At 40.0% G+C, this 23,379-nt stretch overlaps 3 protein-coding genes, 1 long non-coding RNA gene and 10 other non-coding genes across 14 annotated transcripts; 2 read left to right on the forward strand and 12 right to left on the reverse strand.

The window, feature by feature from the left end:
* The first annotated feature begins 41 nt into the window (after positions 1-41).
* LOC143461590 (uncharacterized) lies at positions 42-2,030 on the forward strand. Its single transcript, XR_013118056.1, has 3 exons — positions 42-1,394; positions 1,611-1,727; positions 1,827-2,030. It is a non-coding gene; the product is annotated as an uncharacterized LOC143461590 (long non-coding RNA).
* Positions 2,031-3,353: 1,323 nt separating this feature from the next.
* Positions 3,354-7,733, forward strand: LOC143461588 (uncharacterized). The gene is made up of 5 exons (XM_076959355.1): positions 3,354-4,255; positions 4,479-4,622; positions 4,887-5,027; positions 5,913-6,128; positions 6,404-7,733. Exons 1-5 carry the CDS (start codon positions 4,210-4,212, stop codon positions 6,739-6,741), a joined length of 885 nt encoding a protein of 294 aa, XP_076815470.1. The 5' UTR covers positions 3,354-4,209; the 3' UTR covers positions 6,742-7,733.
* LOC143461589 (protein DPCD-like) lies at positions 7,178-10,675 on the reverse strand. Its single transcript, XM_076959356.1, has 4 exons — positions 10,309-10,675; positions 9,951-10,165; positions 8,598-8,834; positions 7,178-7,456 (listed from the first exon to the last, which is right to left on the reverse strand). Exons 1-4 carry the CDS (start codon positions 10,394-10,396, stop codon positions 7,352-7,354), a joined length of 645 nt encoding a protein of 214 aa, XP_076815471.1. The 5' UTR covers positions 10,397-10,675; the 3' UTR covers positions 7,178-7,351.
* On the reverse strand, positions 10,423-13,283 carry LOC143461587 (meiotic recombination protein DMC1/LIM15 homolog). The gene has a single exon (XM_076959354.1). The coding sequence runs from the start codon at positions 11,785-11,787 to the stop codon at positions 10,702-10,704; it is 1,086 nt and encodes a 361-aa protein (XP_076815469.1). The 5' UTR covers positions 11,788-13,283; the 3' UTR covers positions 10,423-10,701.
* A 4,868-nt stretch (positions 13,284-18,151) lies between these two features.
* Trnac-aca (transfer RNA cysteine (anticodon ACA)) lies at positions 18,152-18,233 on the reverse strand. The gene has a single exon. It is a non-coding gene; the product is annotated as a tRNA-Cys (tRNA).
* A 76-nt stretch (positions 18,234-18,309) lies between these two features.
* Positions 18,310-18,391, reverse strand: Trnac-aca (transfer RNA cysteine (anticodon ACA)). Its single transcript has one exon. It is a non-coding gene; the product is annotated as a tRNA-Cys (tRNA).
* Positions 18,392-18,791: 400 nt separating this feature from the next.
* Positions 18,792-18,873, reverse strand: Trnas-uga (transfer RNA serine (anticodon UGA)). The gene has a single exon. It is a non-coding gene; the product is annotated as a tRNA-Ser (tRNA).
* A 1,388-nt stretch (positions 18,874-20,261) lies between these two features.
* On the reverse strand, positions 20,262-20,343 carry Trnas-uga (transfer RNA serine (anticodon UGA)). Its single transcript has one exon. It is a non-coding gene; the product is annotated as a tRNA-Ser (tRNA).
* A 392-nt stretch (positions 20,344-20,735) lies between these two features.
* On the reverse strand, positions 20,736-20,817 carry Trnac-aca (transfer RNA cysteine (anticodon ACA)). The gene has a single exon. It is a non-coding gene; the product is annotated as a tRNA-Cys (tRNA).
* A 27-nt stretch (positions 20,818-20,844) lies between these two features.
* Positions 20,845-20,926, reverse strand: Trnac-aca (transfer RNA cysteine (anticodon ACA)). The gene has a single exon. It is a non-coding gene; the product is annotated as a tRNA-Cys (tRNA).
* Positions 20,927-21,326: 400 nt separating this feature from the next.
* Positions 21,327-21,408, reverse strand: Trnas-uga (transfer RNA serine (anticodon UGA)). Its single transcript has one exon. It is a non-coding gene; the product is annotated as a tRNA-Ser (tRNA).
* A 392-nt stretch (positions 21,409-21,800) lies between these two features.
* Trnac-aca (transfer RNA cysteine (anticodon ACA)) lies at positions 21,801-21,882 on the reverse strand. The gene has a single exon. It is a non-coding gene; the product is annotated as a tRNA-Cys (tRNA).
* Positions 21,883-21,909: 27 nt separating this feature from the next.
* Positions 21,910-21,991, reverse strand: Trnac-aca (transfer RNA cysteine (anticodon ACA)). Its single transcript has one exon. It is a non-coding gene; the product is annotated as a tRNA-Cys (tRNA).
* An 882-nt stretch (positions 21,992-22,873) lies between these two features.
* On the reverse strand, positions 22,874-22,955 carry Trnas-uga (transfer RNA serine (anticodon UGA)). The gene has a single exon. It is a non-coding gene; the product is annotated as a tRNA-Ser (tRNA).
* Between the last annotated feature and the right edge of the window lie 424 nt (positions 22,956-23,379).

Below are 23,379 nucleotides of genomic sequence, written 5' to 3' on the forward strand. Positions count from 1 at the left end.
GAGAGATCTTTTAGATTAATGGCGTTTTATCTTGCCCGCAATATATACAATTGTTTTAACACGCGATTAACACGATCCAGATATACACCGCCATGAAGTTTGAACATATGTTTTGTTTGCTAAAATTCACTCAAATGCGTTTTCTCCACTATAAAAAAGTTTTTACCGTAAAAATCAATGGTTTTAGCCATGTCGTGGGCAAGCATTGATTAGCCGCTTCATACAAATCGTTGACGTTTTTACCAAAAGTTGACCCCTAATTAGTGGAAGCGTAGTTGTTGGAAAGCGATCGTGTAGTGAGACCGCCAGACACTGAGCCATTTAATTGCCTCGTCTATCTATTAATACCGACAACCTATCCCGCTGTGGAAGCCCCGGCCTAAGATGGGCAACAATAAAGCGAAGTTGTTTGCCGATTACAGAAGCAAGGGCTTATCTTTAAAAAGCTCATAAATTTGCATGGGTGAAACTATACAAGGTTGCGAGAACACAAAGAAAGTGTTTCCATGGCACGTGTGAGTTAACAACAAGCGACCTTCAGAGGGTTATAAGCTGTATTTTTGCCAAACTTTTTGTAAAATAGTTAATTGAAAAATCAAGGCTGTGATTAACGTTGCCATACTTTCCACTTCAAGAGGTCAGTGGACGACCACAGCCGCATTATCGTTAAAACTTAGGATTAGAATTTTTATGACGAAAGATAAATCAAGCCTTCTACAAATGGCGGCTTGTTGAGCCGCTTGTTAACAAATTTTTCTTGTAATTATTGTTCTTGAAACGTGCACCGTCATTTCATATATTTCTTGGAAGCAATTTTAACAAACACCAGCTACCGTTGATCTCAGCATGAAGCTGATGACAATCGTTTGTTATTCAGCGCTTTTCGTCACATAACGATCTGAAAATTTAAAACAAACTTTGTTTCAAACACGTTTTTCTGATTGGATGCAACCAATAATTATTTTCACAGACATTTTTCACAATTTGGAGTCGAGGTTGTTGCTGGAGTGATCTAAGTTAAGTGCTGACTTATAACTGATGTTTTTACACAAAAATAAAATACGTCACGTCGTAATTGCTCGCAAAACAGCAACGTCGTGATGATGAAACCGGGAACATGTGACTTCAAAACGTTGATAGCAAACCATGAAGAACAAAACAACTTGACTTTTAAAATTAATTTATCTGAAAACAAATTCAGAGGAAACAGAACTTTGAGTTTGATTGAATTTTCAGGTCAATATTTTCTGCCGTCGTTCTACACAGCGAGTGGCGATGGCTCGCCTTCTTGTAGAGACAACTGCACCTCGGCCACAGAGTGCCCCAGCGTCGATGGAATCCTTGAAGAAATTCTGGAATCTGGGTCGATGGAATGTGCGCGATGGACGAGTGCGGTAATACGTTCCAGAAAATACGATGTATATGTTGACTATATGTTAACAACTATATGTTGAAATAAAAATTAAAAATGTGAAACCAAACTGCAGCTGATTTCAAGTAATCTGCTCAAAAGTAGACATGATGCATAGACATCACATAACTGATGATGCGATTTCATGGTTACCACGATCTCTGGTGATATGATTTAACGATCCTTCCTCCTTTCCCAGGTTCATATGACGCTAATAATAGGAGCCAGGTGGTGATGCAAGGTTCAACTGCTGCCAATGCGACCTGGTTTACGAGGACGAAGTGCACGATCTGTTTCTTCGCCTGCAGCACGACGAGTGAGAAGCACGTTTCGAGCATATTCTAATATTCTTGCTCAACAATGCTCGGTTGCAAACGCGTGAAAGTAAAATAATAAGTCTGTTGCGTCTTTTAAGCTAAAACTGGACCCGCTCCGAGCAAAATCCCAAGTTCAACCCCGAGAACAACAACATCTTAAGTTTAAGCTCAAGTCACAGCGAAATTCCAGAAAAGAATCGTCGAATCTTATCACTGCTATCAGTGTTGCTCAGACGATACTTCTATCATCGTCAGGACGCACCAACTTACGCACAAACATCTCATAACGCAGGTGCTGGCAGTTCTACGCACCAACACAGCAATGCTAGACCTTCCTTCATCAACCGACACACATACAGGGGAACTCCCTATGGCAACATCTACATCTACCTGTATCCTCACGCCAGCCCGTCTTACAACAACCCTAACCCATCTTACAACAATCCTAACCCGTCTTACAACAATCCTAACCCGTCTTACAACAATCCTAACCCATCTTACAACAACCCTAACCCATCTTACAACAATCCTAACCCGTCTTACCACAACTCTAACCCGTCTTACAACAATCCTAACCCGTCTTACAACAATCCTAACCCGTCTTACAACAATCCTAACCCGTCTTACCACAACCCTAACCCATCTTACAACAATCCTAACCCGTCTTACCACAACCCTAACCCATCTTACAACAATCCTAACCCGTCTTACAACAATCCTAACCCGTCTTACCACAACTCTAACCCGTCTTACAACAACCCTAACCCATCTTACAACAATCCTAACCCGACTTGAAACAATCCTAACCCATCTTACCACAACCCTAACCCATCTTACAACAACCCTAACCCGACTTGAAACAATCCTAACCCATCTTACCACAACCCTAACCCATCTTACAACAATCCTAACCCATCTTACAACGACCCCAACCCGTCTTACAACAACCCTAACCCGTCTTACAACAACCCTAACCCAAACTACAATAGAGGAAATCTTTGCAGGCATCCAAACAACCCTTTCGTAAACTATTTACTAAACTTTGTCGGTTGTTTCTTCCATGTACGGGCGCGTGCATAAACATTAGAATGAGTTCGTTGTTGTATCGATCGATTGATGAGTTTATGCTAAAACCGTAGTAAAATTATTGCTGTGTGGTGTCAGAATGTATTCTGGAGTTTTCAAGAAATGTATTGATTTGATGACATGAGCATTATAAAGTTTGGTGATATATAAATAAAAACCGCAAAGATTTAGCTTTGACTTAAAACGACAAAATGCTGTGATGTCACTCTTAACCGGTGCGCACTTGCTTCAAGCGCAGTTAGCTTCAGACAGCAATCATCATTTAATATCGATTTATTCTCATAATCTTGTCAACTACAACTGCTATATGCGGAAAAACCTACGTCAAATATCTTTTATTACGCCAATTTACGTGCAAAGCGCAATTTTTTTGCGTCATTAGAGAAGAGCTGTGACTTAACAACATAGAAATTAAAAAGAAACCGACATCGCGAAGATGGTTCTCGCGAAAGAGCTGACTGATCGCTCGGGGCACTTGGTCGAGAAATAACATGTTTTTCAACTTGAGGGGGAAGCGCGGCGGTAAATTAAGTTAAAGCACGGGAGTCTGCGCGGTTTAGGGTCGGTCCTGTCGATCCTCAGACAACTTGAGCTACTTGGTGTTTAATTTTACCAAGTTACTTGGCGCCAGATTAAACGCAGTCGCACAAGTCAAGCTCAAGCGTTTGTGCTTTGAATCGTGACAAGAGAAGTGGGCTGATGGCTGAAGCAGCACATCAGCTGATATTTGCAGATTTTGGTAAAAAATGACTTTTGCTTTTAGAAGTTTTAATAAGGCCAGATGAAGAATTGCGTGAAATGGAGATTAAAAACAAATATCTTTGTAAAAATTATAGAATTTTTTTTTCCGAATGAATGAATAGTAGCATTTGCGATTTGACAAAATAAATTGTGAACCATTTTGGCGCCGGTGAATTGTTTATTTTTACGTTTTTGATCATCACGATTATCGGCTTTATTCAAAATAATTGATCGCAGATCGTCTAAAAATATCACGACCTGCGTCTCAATCATGCGAGACATTCTTTAAATTTCTTCATTCGGAAGATTTCACGGTTTAATATTGCATAGTCGTGACGCTAAACAAGTAGAAATTTTTATGAAAAAACTTTATTAAAAACTTTAATATCCGTCTGCCTTAGAGCACGATCATTTCGCTGGGTCCAGTCGACCCGGCTTGGCAGGTGCTTCATTGCTATTATGTCAGGCAAAACGTCATTTGTTTTAAACGGCTTTGATTACAGCCACTTCTATATAAACAGCTGCTGTCCTGTGGCCGATTATAGAATTTGAGGTTATTTGTGCGGAGCTGTATCATAGCATTGATTCACTTTCCGTGCAGATCTATTTAGGGGCATCCAGTTCTGTTCTAGCCTACATGTTATCATTGTCGAAATGAAGACTTTACTTTTCTTCTTAGCTTTGGGATCACTCGGCCGAGGTAAAAGGACAATTCCGATGTCATTATCAATCAAGATTTCAGCAACAGCTTGTAGCCGTGGATAATAGAATAAAAACACCTACTGCGTTTGGCGCTACTCGCCTCAAGATTACTTTCTCTTAACTATAAGCATAAGAATGTTTAGGTCATCAGTTTTCATGTATACGACTATTTCAATTAAGTTGCAAGCCAGTATTTTAACTCTTCAAAACCTTGTTTAAAGTTGCTTCGGCGGTTGGTTGGATTCCACAAACGTGCACGGATTTCTGCCTCTCAAGTCACCTTTGCCCGAATGCGCGTGACGTCATGAACAGGTTTCTCAAACATGACAGCATCGGTTGTAAATTGTGCGTAACCAGAAGATGTAGTAAGTCACTTTTGCCATCACAATGATACTGATTGTTGGTTAAAAGTACAGTTTTCGAAAATAACGCAACGAACCCAACGTCATAATCCAATGAATTTCAATGTGTTGGAAATATAAAAAAAAACTATTTGTTGGGATAATGCGCTTGCATCGACAACTGATCGATCGTATCTTCTAAATCTAAAGATCGAGTGCTTTTGTTCTGAATATTTGAGAATAATTGTCGATTTCCTGGCTGCAGTCTTACGAGTAAAATAACTTCAGGTTCCCATCACGTGATGACGCAATACTCAAACTGTGTGTTGGAGTCTCGTCTGAGCTGCAGCAACTGCCACTTGACAAACGAGGAGATATTGGTCGCGATTGAGTGCGAGAGATGCGAGAGAAGATGCGCGAATCAGCAAGGTGGGAGCGATTTGTTTGTTGTAAGTTATTTGTCTTAACTAGCTAGTTTGTGTTTTGTCGCGATTCATTCTCGCTAAAGTGAAGCTCTGTGCACGGTGCGACAGAGTGAAACATCGGCGCTTCACGGATAATGATAATTTACAATGCAACGAAACATACTTTTAGACATTTTGGTGCTTGTCCTGGCCACCTCGACGCTTGAAAGACGACAAAAATGCAAAGCTTAAAATAAACCTGGTTTTTCGAAAAATTATGATCCAGCACTTTTGAGGCAAAATATTTAGAGTTTCCACAGCACGACCCATCAGCGAGATAATAAGGTTTAATAACAAGCACTTTCACTTAATCCCATTGTACTCGAGAATGTAATTACAAGATGGCAGCCGCTGGCCAAAAATGCCTGAAATTGCTAAAAATCTATCAACCAGGTATTTAAATCATTTGACGTCATCGAATCTTTTATGTTTGAAAAATCAAAGCCAACCACATCATAAGCTGCAGCGAATAAAATCGCATGATTGAGTTTATTTTTAAATGCAATCAAATGACAGCTTCTGTGATGAGCTGGTAGCCTACGTGTTGGCACGATTGTGCGCTAAATCACTTTCTCAGCGTATGAGCCTACTTCCGTTCAACATTTACCTGGAAAGATTTTGTCTTTAAATAGCCGTTACTAACACAGCATAATAAGTTTGCAGTTCACCAAACAAAATCAAAGCTCAACAAATACTAATCTAATCCTACTAAGATGTTTATATACAGACAAGGACATTTGCTTTCTTCTAATCTATAAAACAAATAAATGTTCCGTCATAAATTTTTATTGAATTGTTTATAAAGCCAATGTGATCGCAAGATCCTTATGACGTCAATTTAATTTTGCAGACTCGTTATTGAACAACCAAGGTCAACAGTCCACACTCGCGCCACCTAGCAGACAAACAGATCCCTTCGTAGCAGAATCAGCAGAGCCCAGTCCAACATCAAACTCGGGTGAATCTTGCCAACAGCTTTGTCGGTCGGTGAAAATGTGCAGAGATGAAGAAGCTCAGGACGCGATGCCGTCGCAGGAATGCATCCTCTGCACGGCGCTCGCATGCAGTGAGTCAGCATTACTATTCAACCCTTTCAAAAAGTTCGAGAATTTCATATCCACGATCGCAGTCGTTGATCAATAGGCTGGCAATAGTTCGAAGTTAATTTCAAAGCATATTAAAAACTGTCAAACACGTATCTGGAGCGAGCCCGCACGTGATTTAATCAAAGTTAATTAAAACGGTTTAATTAAGTTTTAAACGAAATGAGCGCTTGCACTGTACCAGGAATCTATGGAAATGTGTTCTATTGCCAAGAAAACGGAAATATGATTGTTTCAGGGAACGTAGCGGCAAGAAACGACAGTTCCTTTGCCAACTGCATTCTGGGAGCACGTGATTCCTGTGCGGAATGTCAAAACCAGTTACCGACGATGTCATGTGACTCTTGTGTGGCCGACTGCATGCAGAAGAAATTTTCTACGACTACAAGACCTCCCCAGACGCCCCCTGGCGGGATTTCAGGTGCAAACAACCCAGCCCCACATCGAAACTTTAGAACAAACAATATCCAGCAACCGTCGAACACCAAAGATCAAACGTCAGCTTTTAGGGCCAACACCGTATCCCAGAGACTGCGTTATCTTTTTATTATAAGATTTCTACGCCGCAGAAATTAGCCTTCGTTTTAATTCTGGGAAAACCCCGAGGCCGATTTGAGTCTCTTTTTGTCGTTAATTGGACAAACGTTCCCGTCATTTTCAGGGGTTGTATATTGTTGTAAACTGGCCCGGGCCTCAGCTACAACAGCAATAATTTATCGACCTGTATTGAAGCTGCTAGCATGTGCTGTTGCTCCACTCAATAAACAATGAGTCGTTCGCCGTATGAACGCCATACACTCACAAAAAATTGGAGAGATGTTTTTTTGTAATATTGATACCTCCGCGCAACTGCAATTAAATTCTGTTCGCACGGCAACAGAGAATGAAGGCCCCAGCACTTAGAAGGCACGAAGTGCGACCAATCACATAGACACTGAATGAAATATAAGCAGAAGGCGGAAACAATTATCACGTTGCATGCGTTAAACCTTGGGGCTTTCCCACTTTCGAGTCCATTATTTGCATTTCTTTATTGCGTCAGCGTCAAGTATTTCAAAGAAAATGTTTCTGGGGACAATTTTTATTAAAAATATAAAAATTCTGGAACATGATATTACTTCAATAGCAAACTTCTACACAGCTTTATGGAAATCCCGGGATGGGGGTCAAGCCCCTGAATGGTGGGTTAGCTCTGGTTGCATTCCACGTCCCCATCTTTTGTGCTCTTCATCTTCTTGAATTCCTCGAGGAGAACTTCTTGGTCATCCACGATCGCTTTTGGTTTCTTGTACTAAATCCCAAGCACAAGTTTAAAAGATAAACAACAGGGCTGCTTTAGACGAGTCCCACTTTTGTGGCATTCGAAGCACTCAGGTGTAATTGATTGCTTATAAAATACTTGCTTTGGTATTTGTTTATCAAATGCATATTAATCTTTCTTAAATAGGTTCAATCGGCTCAAGCAAGAGCACAGTATGACCGGTCATCTATTCCAAGTTTTTTTCGCAGTTACCGTTCGATCATTATGTTCGCCTACTATGTTTAAACATGAAGCATTTAAAAATTAATGAGTGATTTTTATATTACAACAAAGAACTCGAGTACGTATGCTGAGTACTTCATCAGCAACACCTGCTGCACCTTGATATGACTTGATGATATTTTGCATCAACTCGCAAGTGCTAATGTATTCGTTCACTCAAGTCCTCAGTAGGTGAAATTTACAGAAGGCGTGTAAAAGAAATCGGGTCAGACAAGGTTGTAATAACAATTTTTTATTAAAAAATGTAATGCTTCTCGCAACAGTTTATCGATCGAACATAAGACTATGTCTGCTCATAAACCCAGCTTTTTCACGTCTTGTTCATCGCAATTTCTTGTAAGCAGTTAGCCAGTTATTTGTTGACTATAACCTAATAAACCATATTTAGCATGTAGCTTCTATGACATATTAAAATGGGTTTATTCGGCATTACAAAATTGTTTTATATAGCGTTATAAAATTGTAAACCATAAATTACCAGCTTAATTACAAATAAATAACAGAATACATTTTATTTGAAGTGATTTTTGAGGCAAAAAACAACAATTTTTGCACCACACAGTTTGGACAAGGTGGCTAAACGTGGGTATTAAGGTAACTGCTTATAACCTGCAGCTTTGGTGTCTGCTTGTCTTAATTATCTTGACATGTGCGGATGCAAAAACTTCTTCTGTTTCCGGGCACTGAAAACCCTCTGCAGGGAACCCAGGTTAAGAAGCTCTGATTTAAAGATGGTGATTGGAAAAGCTATTGCTTGAGCAAATTACTCACACAAACACTTTTAAGTGCCCATGGATCAGGCTTAAGGCCATTTTCTTTCTCGTTTGAGCAGCACGTCACTGCGTTGATTGTTTTACACATTCATTTCCATCATCAGAAATAAAGTTACCTGCACAATTAAAGTGTTGTTGGCGTGAGCGAACGTCAGAGAGTTCGAATCCAGCACGAGTCGAGACCTCTCCATGTCAGGTATGGTCAACTTCTTGAAATATTTCTTGTTTGATGTCCTGATGGTTATGCCGTGCTTGTCATCATCGACGGTCACTTGATATGCAGTCAGGGGATAGGGAAGGTTTCTGATGCGCCACTGAAATGCTCGTCTTGTATCCCGTCGAATGCAAACTGGCTGGAAACATTTAACGCATTGTATGAGCATCAATAATCCTTCCTGATGTGCTTTCTCTTGTTTAGAAAATTTAAAAATGGAAAGCAAGTTTACAAACTTATCATCACATCATCTATCTATCTGGCGGTATCTACTCGACTCATATAAATGATGTGGGTCATAACACTTAACGCAGGTTACTTTTTACTACATCACAGTGCTTCCTTGATTGTCTGGTCACCTAATGAAGTAGCTTTATGAGACTTCACAAAGTTCATGAAGCTGATCATTAAACTTTTTGTTCGTTACTGTCTATTTGACTTTTTGTATGAATCAATTAAATCCGTTTTTGTTGATGTGCTGAAAATTCTAAAAACATTGCCTCAACTAGACCAGACGAAGGAGGAAGCACCGTATCACAATATATTCATCACTTCTGTATGTTTTCTAAAAAGATAATGAAATGCGAACTTCAAGAATAAGCTTAAAGATCAACTAACGACAGTGTCTTCAAAACATTCGAATAGGTTACCATAGCCATCGGGCCTTCCAATTTTTGCACATGTTATTGTTTTAAAGATCACTTTATTGAAAAGAAAGTTCTTAACAATTAGAAATTTTATCAGTTTATTATATTTCAGGCTCAGGTTGCCAGTTCCATGTTGTAGCTGAAGTTTAACACGACTTCAAACTCACCAACTCATGTAAATACTGTGGTTCTCCAAAAATAAGACCTAACCTGAATTTCGAGAATGACTTTGATACAGTATAAGCCCTATTTTGCGCGAAAGTGCAATGAGCTGAAGTTATGCGTTTGAAGTTTGAATAAACATAATTCTTAACTTTGTTTTTAATAAATGAAAATAAAAGACATCCCCTAAAATAAGCCCTAGTGTCATATTTTTAAGCGAAAAATAATATAAGCCTAATAATAATCTTATTTTCGGAGAAACAAGTGACCAAATTTAAGCCGCTTAGACTCGCTCATGCAAAAAGAGCCGACAAACATAACCTTGAATGATTAACAATTCAACAAAAGCATTGAGCGCTTTCTGGAGCTTGTTTGCTACACGATCTTCAACCAAAGTGAACAAATCCGCAATATTTCTAACAGCAACAACATAAATTGCCACTTACATTAGAGTTACTTTCAATAAGTTGCTGAGTTCCGAGTGAAAGTGCAGACATTCCCGACGCTAAATCTGATTCACCGACTTCTAACTCCCACGCTTTCACGCCACCCAGTGTTGATTTTCTCCGCCATTTTCTCACAACAAGGTCATTGGTCTTTATCTCATACTCTTCGCATAGCTCAGTTCCGTCGGACAATGTGAAATGTATTTTACGTCGTCCTGTAAAATTTCATGACAAATGTACAAGATGAGACTGAGTTTGGTTTTAGAAGCCAAGAGCTCGCTCCAGATAACAACAGCTTGTTACCAGGTGATTCTGTTTAGAAATTTCAGACCAAAAGCAAATACTTCTTGCACTTTACCGTCTTGAATGAGGGCAGTTTTTCTTGCACTTTTCAGAGTTTCCACCCAGGGTGACAGCTCACTCATAGTTATATTAAATGTAGGCATAAATATCACAAATGCAATTTAACGTGCCTGCAATAAAACCACAGCTAGATGACTTTATTACAATCACTTTGGAGGATTTAAATTGCAGATTTGAATTAATAAGTTAACACAAATGCACACTGATGGCTCTTTCTGTTTTAAGCTATAAGGTCAGAAAAATTCAATAACGCAACAAATTCTAACTCAAAACAAATCGCAACCACACAAACCCTTGATAATAATAAAGCAGGGAACATTTAACATGAACAAGAACAAAACTGCTGAACAAAAAAGAGTGATTTCTATTAATAGATCACCCAGTTGTGTCAGTCTTTTGCGTCAGCTATGCCACCATTTGTTATAGAAAAAGTTGCTTCTGATTCTGGCATGTCTGGACTGTCGTATACTTTAGCAATTCTCATCTCACCTCGCCCCTTCCTTAACGATATTCGTGTTGTTGAAGCGTGCGCTAGAATGTGCCCACCAATCGGCTTCTTCGGATCAGCCTGGAATGACATGGTGGCACCAGGATCCGATGTCATTTGGTTAGTAAGAAAAACAGCGACGTTGTACTCCTCTGAAATTTTCTGTAATCTCGACAACATCTGGGCCAACTTTTGCTGCCTGTCTGCCAGTTCACCGCGACCACTAAAGTCAACCCGAAAAAGCGCCATCACTGAATCAACTATAAGAAGCTTGAAAATTCCGGCTTCTTCATGGAATTTCGCTGCAACATGGTCTAACAGCTCCATCTGGTGCTCACTAGTGTATGCACGAGCATACATTACATTATCAAGCACAGCTTCCTGGTCGAGATTAAATCTGTCTGCAATCGGACGCAAACGATCAGGTCGAAATGTATTCTCTGTGTCTATATAAACCACTTTTCCACCTGTGTAACCATTAGCACCGGGCAGCTGGGTGGTGATAGAGAGCGTGTGTGAAAGCTGGGTCTTTCCTGTTCTGAACTCACCAAACACCTCAGTTATTGCCATGCTCTCAACCCCACCACCAAGCAGTTTGTCTAACTCACTGCTACCTGTCGTGATTTTGAAAACTTGTTTTCTTTTTCCACTAAAACTCAAAGCTGACATAAAGCCTGGTGTGATCATTTTTGAAGCAGCTTCTTTAATCTTGTCCACTTTGGCTTCAGATATTCCTTTAATATTGGACATGGACTTTCTTGTGGTCATTTGCACTCCCTTCACGGTGCATATTCCTGCCTGTTTCAACTTCTTTAAATCCGCAGCATTTATTCCATGGTCTTGTAAAAGATCGATATCCTGAAAGAACGATTCTTCATCATCTGAATATCTAACAGCAGCATCATCGGTGACAACCTGATCCAACATCGCTAATTGCCTAGAGTGCTGCTTCTTAAACAGTAATTTAGGTTGGGTTTGTTTTAACATATGTTCACACTCAAACTTGTGTTAAATAATCAACTGAGTGGTTTTAAAAATGTAAACAACATGTGATGTTTAAGTGTCTACAACAAAACCAAGCCACACTGCAAACTTCAGATGCATTGGTAACGTTGCACACTGAATGGGGAGTACAAAATTGGGGCAAAGGTCATCAATGTTCCTATTGTAGGGGGGTATTACCGACTAGGGGAATCCTCACTAATGACCAGTCATGACATTAAATTAAACTGTATCATGTTACATGTTTAATAGTTTACTTAATTAATGTTTATGCTTATATGCCCCATTCGGTACATCAGCTATTTCAATGTTAGGACTGTTTAAAACTAATAAACAAATGTGAACTCTCACCAATGATGTAAAGATTTCAACTTGCGAGCATAGGGTTTGTTCATATGTTAAAAACATAAACATTAATTAGGTAAGCCAGCGTGGTCCAACTACTTTTTTCTTACGGACCACTTTACAAAAACGTGACAACTTGCGGGCCACTTTGTTCATTCACATCAATAATGCCCACCATTATGACATAACAGACAAATGGATGATGCTGTCACAATTATTGGATTATGCCAAATTTCTGACTGTTGCGCAATAGCCAGTATTAGGGTTCCAATTTAAAAGATACATAACATGAAAACTGTGGAATATTTAAAGGAAACAAAAACGTCCGGAACACTAGGTACATATCAGCCTTTAAGAATCCCAGTTGTACTGACGAGACCTGATAGGTTGAAACAGTATAGGCCCTGCGGTCTACAACTTTGAATTAAATTTTTGACACTTTTTATCCAAATGCTATACTTGTTCTAATTGAAATAAATTAAATCAATACTGTGAAAGCTCGCGGGCCGCAAAAATTTTATCCGCGGGCCTGTAGTTGGACCACACTGAGGTAAGCTATTAATAGGAACATTGATGACGTAACCCCCCATTCGGTACGTAACAATACCAACCGTACTAGCAAACTTTGCGATGTGCAGCTCATTTATCGACCACTAATTGTAATACCGGTTAAAGAATTTGGACAAAAATTTCACCTTTTCCACTCGTACACTCATAAGTATAATGTATGACACATGCAACCATCTGAGGACCAATTTTTTTGAAGAAAAAGACGATGTTTTTTCAGGAAAAAAAAAATGTTCACGGGCATATTTTAAGCTTTTCCATTGAAAAATGGATGTTGTGGAATTATAATCTTTATTCTGGAACCTCGGACTGACATAGGCCTGCTAAGGAGCTATTGTGTGGCATCTGCATGCACTAGATTCATCAACATACACGCCATACTGTATCTTCACGTCGAATAGAACCTTTCCCACTTACAGCTGCCATTTTTTGGGTGAAAATATTTTTTTGATCGTGTATTCTTAGCAATGGAAATTTTTGACCCACTTTGATTCTGTTTTAAATTACAATCGTTTTGGGCATTGAATTGTAAAGACTTTGCTTGGGTGAGAAGTAGGGTTAGTTCGGATATCAATAATTTTTACTATCCGGATAACGGATATATCCGTATATTTGGAATTTATCTAACCGGTTAACCGGATAATAACTGCTAAGTGAAACAATCGATTTCACGAGGTTTGCATGAAAAATGGATTGTAAAATCATTACACAGTTTTATTGCAGATCTACGCACACGCGCAGTACGAGCGAATACGAGAAAAATCACGCAAATTTAATGTTCACTGCTTCTGCAACGCCCTCCTTATAAAGCACAATGCATCATTCAATCATTCATTATGCTTTCTTTGTGACGTGATACTAAATTTCACTCGTGCATTTTACGAGTACCGTAGTTGAAAGTATAAGACAGGGATGGACAAACTGCGGCTCTCCGGCATGTTATTTGTGGCTCTTCTAGTCGAATCGTAAAATTTCAAAGAAATTGTATAGGCTACCAAGACTACCGTTTATGAACGTTTCTCTCTTTTTCTTTTCCTTATTTAGGCCAGCATTCATGACAAGTTGTTAATTATTCAAATTTAATGATATTTTTCGATTGAGGAATGCAGATATGGAAAAATTAAACGATATAACTATTTATGACGTCATAAGTTCTTATGACTTGGCTAGTCAGTAAAAATTTAACAACCAAAGCGGCTCTCGGGTTCAAAAAGGTTGCCCACCCCTGGTATAAGACAATAGAAGTGTGAAAAAAGGTTTAATTGCGCTCAGCGGGAGTCAGCCTCTACGTAACAAAGAATGTTCAAACTTATTAAAAAGTGTAAAACGCATTAGCAACGATACTCTTTTAACCGGTTAACCGGCAGATTTATATCCGGATATCAGATAGAAAAAAACCCTGCGGTTAACCGCTATCCGGATAATCCAACCCTAGTGAGAAGCAGATGAATTCCTTTATGTGACAAAGAATTTGAAAATATGTTGCATAGTTCTTATTTTACAGCGGTTTGAATTCCATGCATTGGACTTGTTCCGAACAAAGTTACGTTTGTGGTCATCCTAGCATGTGACGTGAAAAGCATAAGAGTGCATGTAGTATCTGCGGCAGTCGATTAAGTTTGGCAACGATTTTTTATCACACGAGTCACGGTTACCGAGCTAGGTCTAGTTTTTGTGCAACTTCCGATCAACACATAGTTAGGCAACTAGTTTATTCCCTAGAATGGCCATATAAGTCCATTGGACCCAACCGGCAACTTTGAATTGTTGTTACGTTTTGCTTGTACAGTTTGGCGGACCAAGGCTCCTCATATTCCCAGAGCTAGGAAAGATGTTGAAACTAGTCTGATTGTTTATCCTGAAATTTTTTCAATTACTTAGAAAAATGAGAATATAGCATGTCATACCATCCCGGTCCAATGGACTCGTGTACCAATTTCCCATTTTAACTCGATCAGTTGCCCATTTAAACATGAAAAAGTTGTGATTGTGTACTAGCCATTGTTTTGGTAAACGGTGAGGGTAAACCTAACATGTGTAACATTGTTCGTGAAAAATCTGGACCAACTAGATATGCTCGGATATGTTCCACTCTATCTGATTGTTTCTTGTTTAATTTTTGAAAGCCTTTACATGAGGAAATTTGTAAATGGACCAAAAAGAAGGTACAGAGAGAAAGAAAGCTGGAATGATCTTACGATTGATGAGCTAAAAAAGGTTATTGTTGTGTTCATATTGATATGCCTTCTTCATACTTTACAAGCCAAACCAAGAAGATGTCAATTTTGACCGATGGAAGGCCAATATTCAACAAGACAATTAGAAGAAACCAGTTCCAAAAGCTGGTAAGAGTTTGTCAGTTTAATGACGATGAAAAATGATGCTTAAGAAGATCACTGGACAAGCTTGAACCGATAAGAAGCGTGTTTGAAATGTGGAACGATTCCCTTCTTGATTCGTTGGTTGCAGGTGTCAAGCATAGACGAACAACTTCTTGCCTTTCGATGACGTTGTCCACATCAACAGTACATTCCATCTAAACCTGGCAAGTATGGAGTCAAGATATGGGCTATTTGTGATGCCACCACAAACTATGTCTTGAAAATGGATATTTACACAGGAAAAAAAAGCAATTGAACTAAGAAATACTAATCTTGGTTGTAAAGTAAAATACTGGAACCTTTTACGAAAAGTGGCAGAAACGTTTCCTGTGATAACGTTGTTACTAGTTTGGATCTGGACAGGAAGCTACTAAAAGAAAGACTTACAATTGTTAGAACAATTCGGAAATATTTTAAAGAACTTCCACCGGAATTAGTTGCTACAAAAGGAAGAGAACCAAAAACAAATCTGTATGGATTCCAGTCTGATGCAACGATCGTATCCTATTGTCCCATGAAAGGTGAAGTTGTGCCTCTTTTGAGCACAATCCATCCTGACAAGGGGGAAGAATGAAGCCAGAAATAATATCATACTACAACTGCACCCAGCGAGGTGTTGATACGATGGATCAAATGGTTTACTATTAATTACTCCACGAAACGAATGACATGGCGTTGGCCAATGGCAATGTTCTATAACATCATTGACATAGGCGCGCTCAACGCACTCACAGACTTTTCTCTACGAAGATGTTTTAAAAAGCCATAAACGAAAGACATCTTGCAGGAACATGATTATTCAGCTACGAAAAGAGCTAGCTGGGTTTGAACAAGTCACAACAAGAGACATAAGCTGATGTCACGTTGAAGAAGTTTCCCATTCCGAACCTTTAAAAAAGATGAGATGCTTTATTTGTCTGACCAAGATGGACAGAAAGACATGAACAGTATGTAAAAGCTGCAGCAAAAATGTATGCACCCATACTGGGTGCCCAGCAGTCCTCTGCCAACAATGTTAAAAAAAGTTGCTGGCATGCTATTGTTGAACATTCGTTGGTATATTTTCATACCAATTTCTTGAAGTTGTGTCAATTACTATTTCAGTGATTTCGTTTAAAAATACAAACAACTTTTGGAAAAATTTCAAATTTGTAAACTAAGCAATATCGCATGTTTAGAAAATATTGTCACACCATGGGTCCATTTTTCACCCGTATGGTAAGAGACGCTACAAAAATTTTCCGGCCATTCTAGGGTTATTGTGTTGCTCGAATCATGTACCAACCAGGGCTGCAGTCCAGTCTGTGTTTTGAGGCAGCTGCACACCACAGGTAAATTGCGAGGAAAATTTTGCATAAACCTTAGTAAAATGAAATTAATAGCCACTTAACACTTGTCTAGGCTAAATTTCTTACTGATAAACGAACTGTTTGATTGTTAAACGCGCTACACGCACCAGTTAAGTCCGGTATTGATGCCAATGAAAAACAACAATGAGTGCGCTCATTCCAAACTCAGCAGTCAGAGTCCATCACAGGAAAAAATAGTGGCTGTTATTAGTCCACAATTTTCATCATTGACTAATAAAATGCCACTTTCGTCCAAAAAACATTCCCCATGCCTTATTTTGGTCCAAGTACCATAAACCGGCCTACATACAGTTCGCAACGCCTTTTTATGGCTAACTAGGCTACATACCACCGACGCATTGGAAACAATGATGGTTAACTAAAACCCATTATACGATGTGATTGGTGTTTACTTCGTTATAAGTGAAAAACTAGTGGCTTAATCTTATTCATGTCACGTAACATATTGAGCAACTTGACACAATCAGATTTACTGGCTTAGTAGTTGCTGTTACCACCATAAATATCACATCAATACCGAGATTGTGAAATTTCGACACTGTTTAAACTTTAAAACCTTCCTTATCCCTGCAACTGCAATGCCAAAATTTTATGATTTTTTTTACTAAATGCAAGGCTGCAAAAGGACGAAAGAACTTAAAAGTATCCCCACATAAGTACAGTAGGCTAAGATTTTTTACAAACTTCATTACCTCAATTATTTTCCCCAAAAGGTAAAGGCGTTTTTTAAATAACCCGGAAATGTCAATACACACAAGTGCTACGAATACTTTATTCACTTTTCACAAAAAAATACGACATTTATGCTAACAATCACAATAAATATGTAATGAAGTGATTGTATGTCGTACCTTATCCTGTAAGGGCGACCAAATCACTACAACGTTTGTCTGTTGAATTGTTAATTATCCTCGAAGGTTAATGAGCCTTAGAATTAATTGTTCACCTCGACAACTGTATATTCTGATTATATTGCAGCTTCTTCAAACGAATACATCTAGATAAAGCATTGGTACAGCAACTACAGTATAAAGACGTCCATGTTGCGGCGCTGTTCGTAATAGCAAGAAAGGAATGATCAACTCAAAAAGCACACACAATAAGCAGGAAGCAATCGATTACGTCACGCAGTGTTATGCTTCGCTGATTCGATAGATGAGAATTCTATGTCTTACACAATGTTATATTACATTAATTCATACTATTATCACAAATATGTTCAAAATAACCTAAAATTAAGCTAGAATAGGTGATTAATAACTTTATAACAGCAAATGTTATGCTCTTCGTTAGAACAAATTCAAACAGATATAAAATCAAATAAACCCACTAAAATCGATTATTTGAGGAATTAAAAGTTTACTGTTGTGGTGTTCGTGATCGCCATCCCCACATTGTTTAGCATGTAACATGGGAAAACTTGTAGACTTACCATACCTGAATATTCAATTTCAAGCAGTTCATTTTTTTGTAACTTCGTAAGCATTAAAGTCTTCGTCCTCTGCAATCACTACATATTTTTAACAAGAAATACGTAGCCTACAAAGTTTCACACAAAATTACCAATTCTAGTCTCTCAAACTCAGGTGACATATGTCGAACATGTTATGTTATGTCGAACATGTTATGTCGAACATATGTCTATTTTTTGCAAATCACTTATGGAAGCATGATTTCAAATCCGCGCGTTGTCGGCAGGATTCGAACATACGCGGGCAGAGCCCAACAGATTTGTAGTCTGTCGCCTTAACCAATCGGCCACGACAACTGTGCTTAATGTTCAATGCAAATGGATCAAATGGCATTTTTCGCGAATCACTTATGGAAACATGATTTCAATTCCGCGTTGTCGGCAGGATTCGAACATACGCGGGCAGAGCCCAACAGATTTGTAGTCTGACGCCTTAACCACTCGGCCACGACAACTGTGCTTAATGTTCAATGCAAATGGATCAAATGGCATTTTTCGCGAATCACTTATGGAAACATGATTTCAATTCCGCGTTGTCGGCAGGATTCGAACATACGCGGGCAGAACACAACAGATTTGTAATCTGTCGCCTTAACCACTCAGCCAAGAAAACTATGCTTAATGATTTATGAATAGACAAAATCATTAAAGTTGCACTTATCTCAATATACTTGTGAATTTGCAAAATTAATATCTCCGTTGTCGGCAGGATTCGAACATACGCTGGCAGAGGCCAACAGATTTCAAGTCTGTCGCCTTAACCACTCGGCCACGACAACTGTGCTTAATGTGCAATGCAAATGGATCAAATCGCACTTTTCTCGAATCACTTATGAAAACATGATTTCAATTCCGCATTGTCGGCAGGATTCGAACCTACGCGGGCAAGGCCCAACAGATTTCAAGTCTGTCGCCTTAACCACTCGGCCACGACAACTGTGCTTAATGTGCAATGCAAATAGATAAAATCTATTGTCTAGTCTAGCGTAGTCTAGCGTAGTCTAGCGTAGTCTAACGTAGTCTTTCGTAGTCTCATCTACTCTAGCGTAGTCTCATCTACTCTAGCGTAGTCTAGCGTAGTCTAGCGTAGTCTAGCGTAGTCTAGCGTAGTCTAGCGTAGTCTAGCGTAGTCTAGCGTAGTCTAGCGCAGTCATGGAGACGAAACAGCACTTTTCGCAAATCACTTATGGAAGCGTGATTCCAATCACGCATTGTCGGCAGGATTCGAACCTACGCGGGCAGAGCCCAGCAGATTTCGAATCTGTCGCCTTAATCAATCGGCCACGACAATTGTGCTTAATGTGCAATGCAATTAGATAAAATCTCACTTTCCGCGAATCACTTATGGAAGCATGATTTCAAATCCACGCGTTGTCGGCAGGATTCGAACATACGCTGGCAGAGGCCAACAGATTTCAAGTCTGTCGCCTTAACCACTCAGCCACGACAACTGTGCTTAATGTGCAATGCAAATAGATAAAATCGCACTTTTCTCGAATCACTTGTGAAAACATGATTTCAATTCCGCATTGTCGGCAAGATTCGAACCTACGTGGGCAAGGCCCAACAGATTTCAAGTCTGTCGCCTTAACCACTCGGCCACGACAACTCTGCTTAATGTGCAATGCAAATAGATAAAATCGCACTTTTCTCGAATCACTTGTGAAAACATGATTTCAATTCCGCATTGTCAGCAAGATTCGAACCTACGCGGGCAACGCCCAACAGATTTCAAGTCTGTCGCCTTAACCACTCGGCCACGACAACTGTGCTTAATGTGCAATGCAAATAGATAAAATCGCACTTTTCTCGAATCACTTATGAAAACATGATTTCAATTCCGCCTTGTCGGCAAGTTTCGAACCTACGCGGGCAGAGCCCAGCAGATTTCGAATCTGTCGCCTTAACCACTCGGCCACGACAACTGTGCTTAATGTGCAATGCAAATGGATCAAATGGCATTTTTCGCGAATCACTTATGGAAACATGATTTCAATTCCGCGTTGTCGGCAGGATTCGAACATACGCGGGCAGAGCACAACAGATTTGTAGTCTGTCGCCTTAACCACTCAGCCAAGAAAACTATGCTTAATGATTTATGAATAGACGAAATCATTAAAGTTGCACTTATCTCAATATACTTGTGAATTTGCAAAATTAATATCTCCGTTGTCGGCAGGATTCGAACATACGCTGGCAGAGGCCAACAGATTTCAAGTCTGTCGCCTTAACCACTCGGCCACGACAACTGTGCTTAATGTGCAATGCAAATAGATAAAATCGCACTTTTCTCGAATCACTTATGAAAACATGATTTCAATTCCGCATTGTCGGCAGGATTCGAACCTACGCGGGCAAGGCCCAACAGATTTCAAGTCTGTCGCCTTAACCACTCGGCCACGACAACTGTGCTTAATGTGCAATGCAAATAGATAAAATCTATTGTCTAGTCTAGCGTAGTCTAGCGTAGTCTAACGTAGTCTTTCGTAGTCTCATCTACTCTAGCGTAGTCTCATCTACTCTAGCGTAGTCTAGCGTAGTCTAGCGTAGTCTTGCGTAGTCTAGCGTAGTCTAGCGCAGTCATGGAGACGAAACAGCACTTTTCGCAAATCACTTATGGAAGCGTGATTCCAATCACGCATTGTCGGCAGGATTCGAACCTACGCGGGCAGAGCCCAGCAGATTTCGAATCTGTCGCCTTAACCAATCGGCCACGACAATTGTGCTTAATGTGCAATGCAATTAGGTAAAATCTCACTTTCCGCGAATCACTTATGGAAGCATGATTTCAAATCCGCGCGTTGTCGGCAGGATTCGAACATACGCGGGCAGAGCCCAACAGATTTGTAGTCTGTCGCCTTAACCACTCGGCCACGACAACTGTGTTTGAAGCATGATTTCAATTCCGCGTTGTCGGAAGGATTCGAACATACGCGGGCAGAGCCCAACAGATTTGTAGTCTGTCGCCTTAACCACTCGGCCACGACAACTGTGTTTAATGTTCAATGCAAATGGATCAAATGGCATTTTTCGCAAATCACTTATGGAAACATGATTTCAATTCCGCGTTGTCGGCAGGATTCAAACATACGCGGGCAGAGCACAACAGATTTGTAGTTTGTCGCCTTAACAACTCAGCCAAGAAAACTATGCTTAATGATTTATGAATAGACGAAATCATTAAAGTTGCACTTATCTCAATATACTTGTGAATTTGCAAAATTAATATCTCCGTTGTCGGCAGGATTCGAACATACGCTGGCAGAGGCCAACAGATTTCAAGTCTGTCGCCTTAACCACTCGGCCACGACAACTCTGCTTAATGTGCAATACAAATAGATAAAATCGCACTTTTCTCGAATCACTTATGGAAACATGATTTCAATTCCGCATTGTCGACAGGATTCGAACCTACGCGGGCAAGGCCCAACAGATTTCAAGTCTGTCGCCTTAACCACTCGGCCACGACAACTGTGCTTAATGTGCAATGCAAATAGATAAAATCTATTGTCTAGTCTAGCGTAGTCTAGCGTAGTCTAACGTAGTCTTTCGTAGTCTTTCGTAGTCTTTCGTAGTCTCATCTACTCTAGCGTAGTCTCATCTACTCTAGCGTAGTCTAGCGTAGTCTAGCGTAGTCTAGCGCAGTCATGGAGACGAAACAGTACTTTTCGCAAATCACTTATGGAAGCGTGATTCCAATCACGCATTGTCGGCAGGATTCGAACCTACGCGGGCAGAGCCCAGCAGATTTCGAATCTGTCGCCTTAACCAATCGGCCACGACAATTGTGCTTAATGTGCAATGCAATTAGATAAAATCGCACTTTCCGCGAATCATTTATGGAAGCATGATTTCAAATCCGCGCGTTGTCGGCAGGATTCGAACATACGCGGGCAGAGCCCAACAGATTTGTAGTCTGTCGCCTTAACCACTCGGCCACGACAACTGTGTTTGAAGCATGATTTCAATTCCGCGTTGTCGGAAGGATTCGAACATACGCGGGCAGAGCCCAACAGATTTGTAGTCTGTCGCCTTAACCACTCGGCCACGACAACTGTGTTTAATGTTCAATGCAAATGGATCAAATGGCATTTTTCGCAAATCACTTATGGAAACATGATTTCAATTCCGCGTTGTCGGCAGGATTCAAACATACGCGGGCAGAGCACAACAGATTTGTAGTTTGTCGCCTTAACAACTCAGCCAAGAAAACTATGCTTAATGATTTATGAATAGACGAAATCATTAAAGTTGCACTTAACTCAATATACGTGTGAATTTGCAAAATTATTATCTCCGTTGTCGGCAGGATTCGAACATACGCTGGCAGAGGCCAACAGATTTCAAGTCTGTCGCCTTAACCACTCAGCCACGACAACTGTGCTTAATGTGCAATGCAAATAGAAAAAATCGCACTTTTCTCGAATCACTTGTGAAAACATGATTTCAATTCCGCATTGTCGGCAAGATTCGAACCTACGTGGGCAAGGCCCAACAGATTTCAAGTCTGTCGCCTTAACCACTCGGCCACGACAACTGTGCTTAATGTGCAATGCAAATGGATCAAATGGCATTTTTCGCGAATCACTTATGGAAACATGATTTCAATTCCGCGTTGTCGGCAGGATTCGAACATACGCGGGCAGAGCACAACAGATTTGTAGTCTGTCGCCTTAACCACTCAGCCAAGAAAACTATGCTTAATGATTTATGAATAGACAAAATCATTAAAGTTGCACTTATCTCAATATACTTGTGAATTTGCAAAATTAATATCTCCGTTTTTGGCAGGATTCGAACATACGCTGGCAGAGGCCAACAGATTTCAAGTCTGTCGCCTTAACCACTCGGCCACGACAACTCTGCTTAATGTGCAATGCAAATAGATAAAATCGCACTTTTCTCGAATCACTTATGAAAACATGATTTCAATTCCGCATTGTCGGCAGGATTCGAACCTACGCGGGCAAGGCCCAACAGATTTCAAGTCTGTCGCCTTAACCACTCGGCCACGACAACTGTGCTTAATGTGCAATGCAAATAGATAAAATCTATTGTCTAGTCTAGCGTAGTCTAGCGTAGTCTAACGTAGTCTTTCGTAGTCTCATCTACTCTAGCGTAGTCTCATCTACTCTAGCGTAGTCTAGCGTAGTCATGGGGACGAAACAGCACTTTTCGCAAATCACTTATGGAAACGTGATTCCAATCATGCATTGTCGGCAGGATTCGAACCTACGCGGGCAGAGCCCAGCAGATTTCGAATCTGTCGCCTTAACCACTCGGCCACGACAACTGTGCTTAATGTTCAATGCAAATGGATCAAGTATCGAACGGGAATCAGAAGAAGAGATGGAATAGTCAGCAGGGCAAGAAGTGTCGGAGAGAAAAGAAGACGAGGTGGTGGTGGATGAAAGGGTTCCTGACGGGTTAGAAGGTGAAGCGG

Source organism: Clavelina lepadiformis, chromosome 6 (genome assembly GCF_947623445.1).
Source record: "Clavelina lepadiformis chromosome 6, kaClaLepa1.1, whole genome shotgun sequence".
NCBI classification, from domain to species: Eukaryota; Metazoa; Chordata; class Ascidiacea; order Aplousobranchia; family Clavelinidae; genus Clavelina; species Clavelina lepadiformis.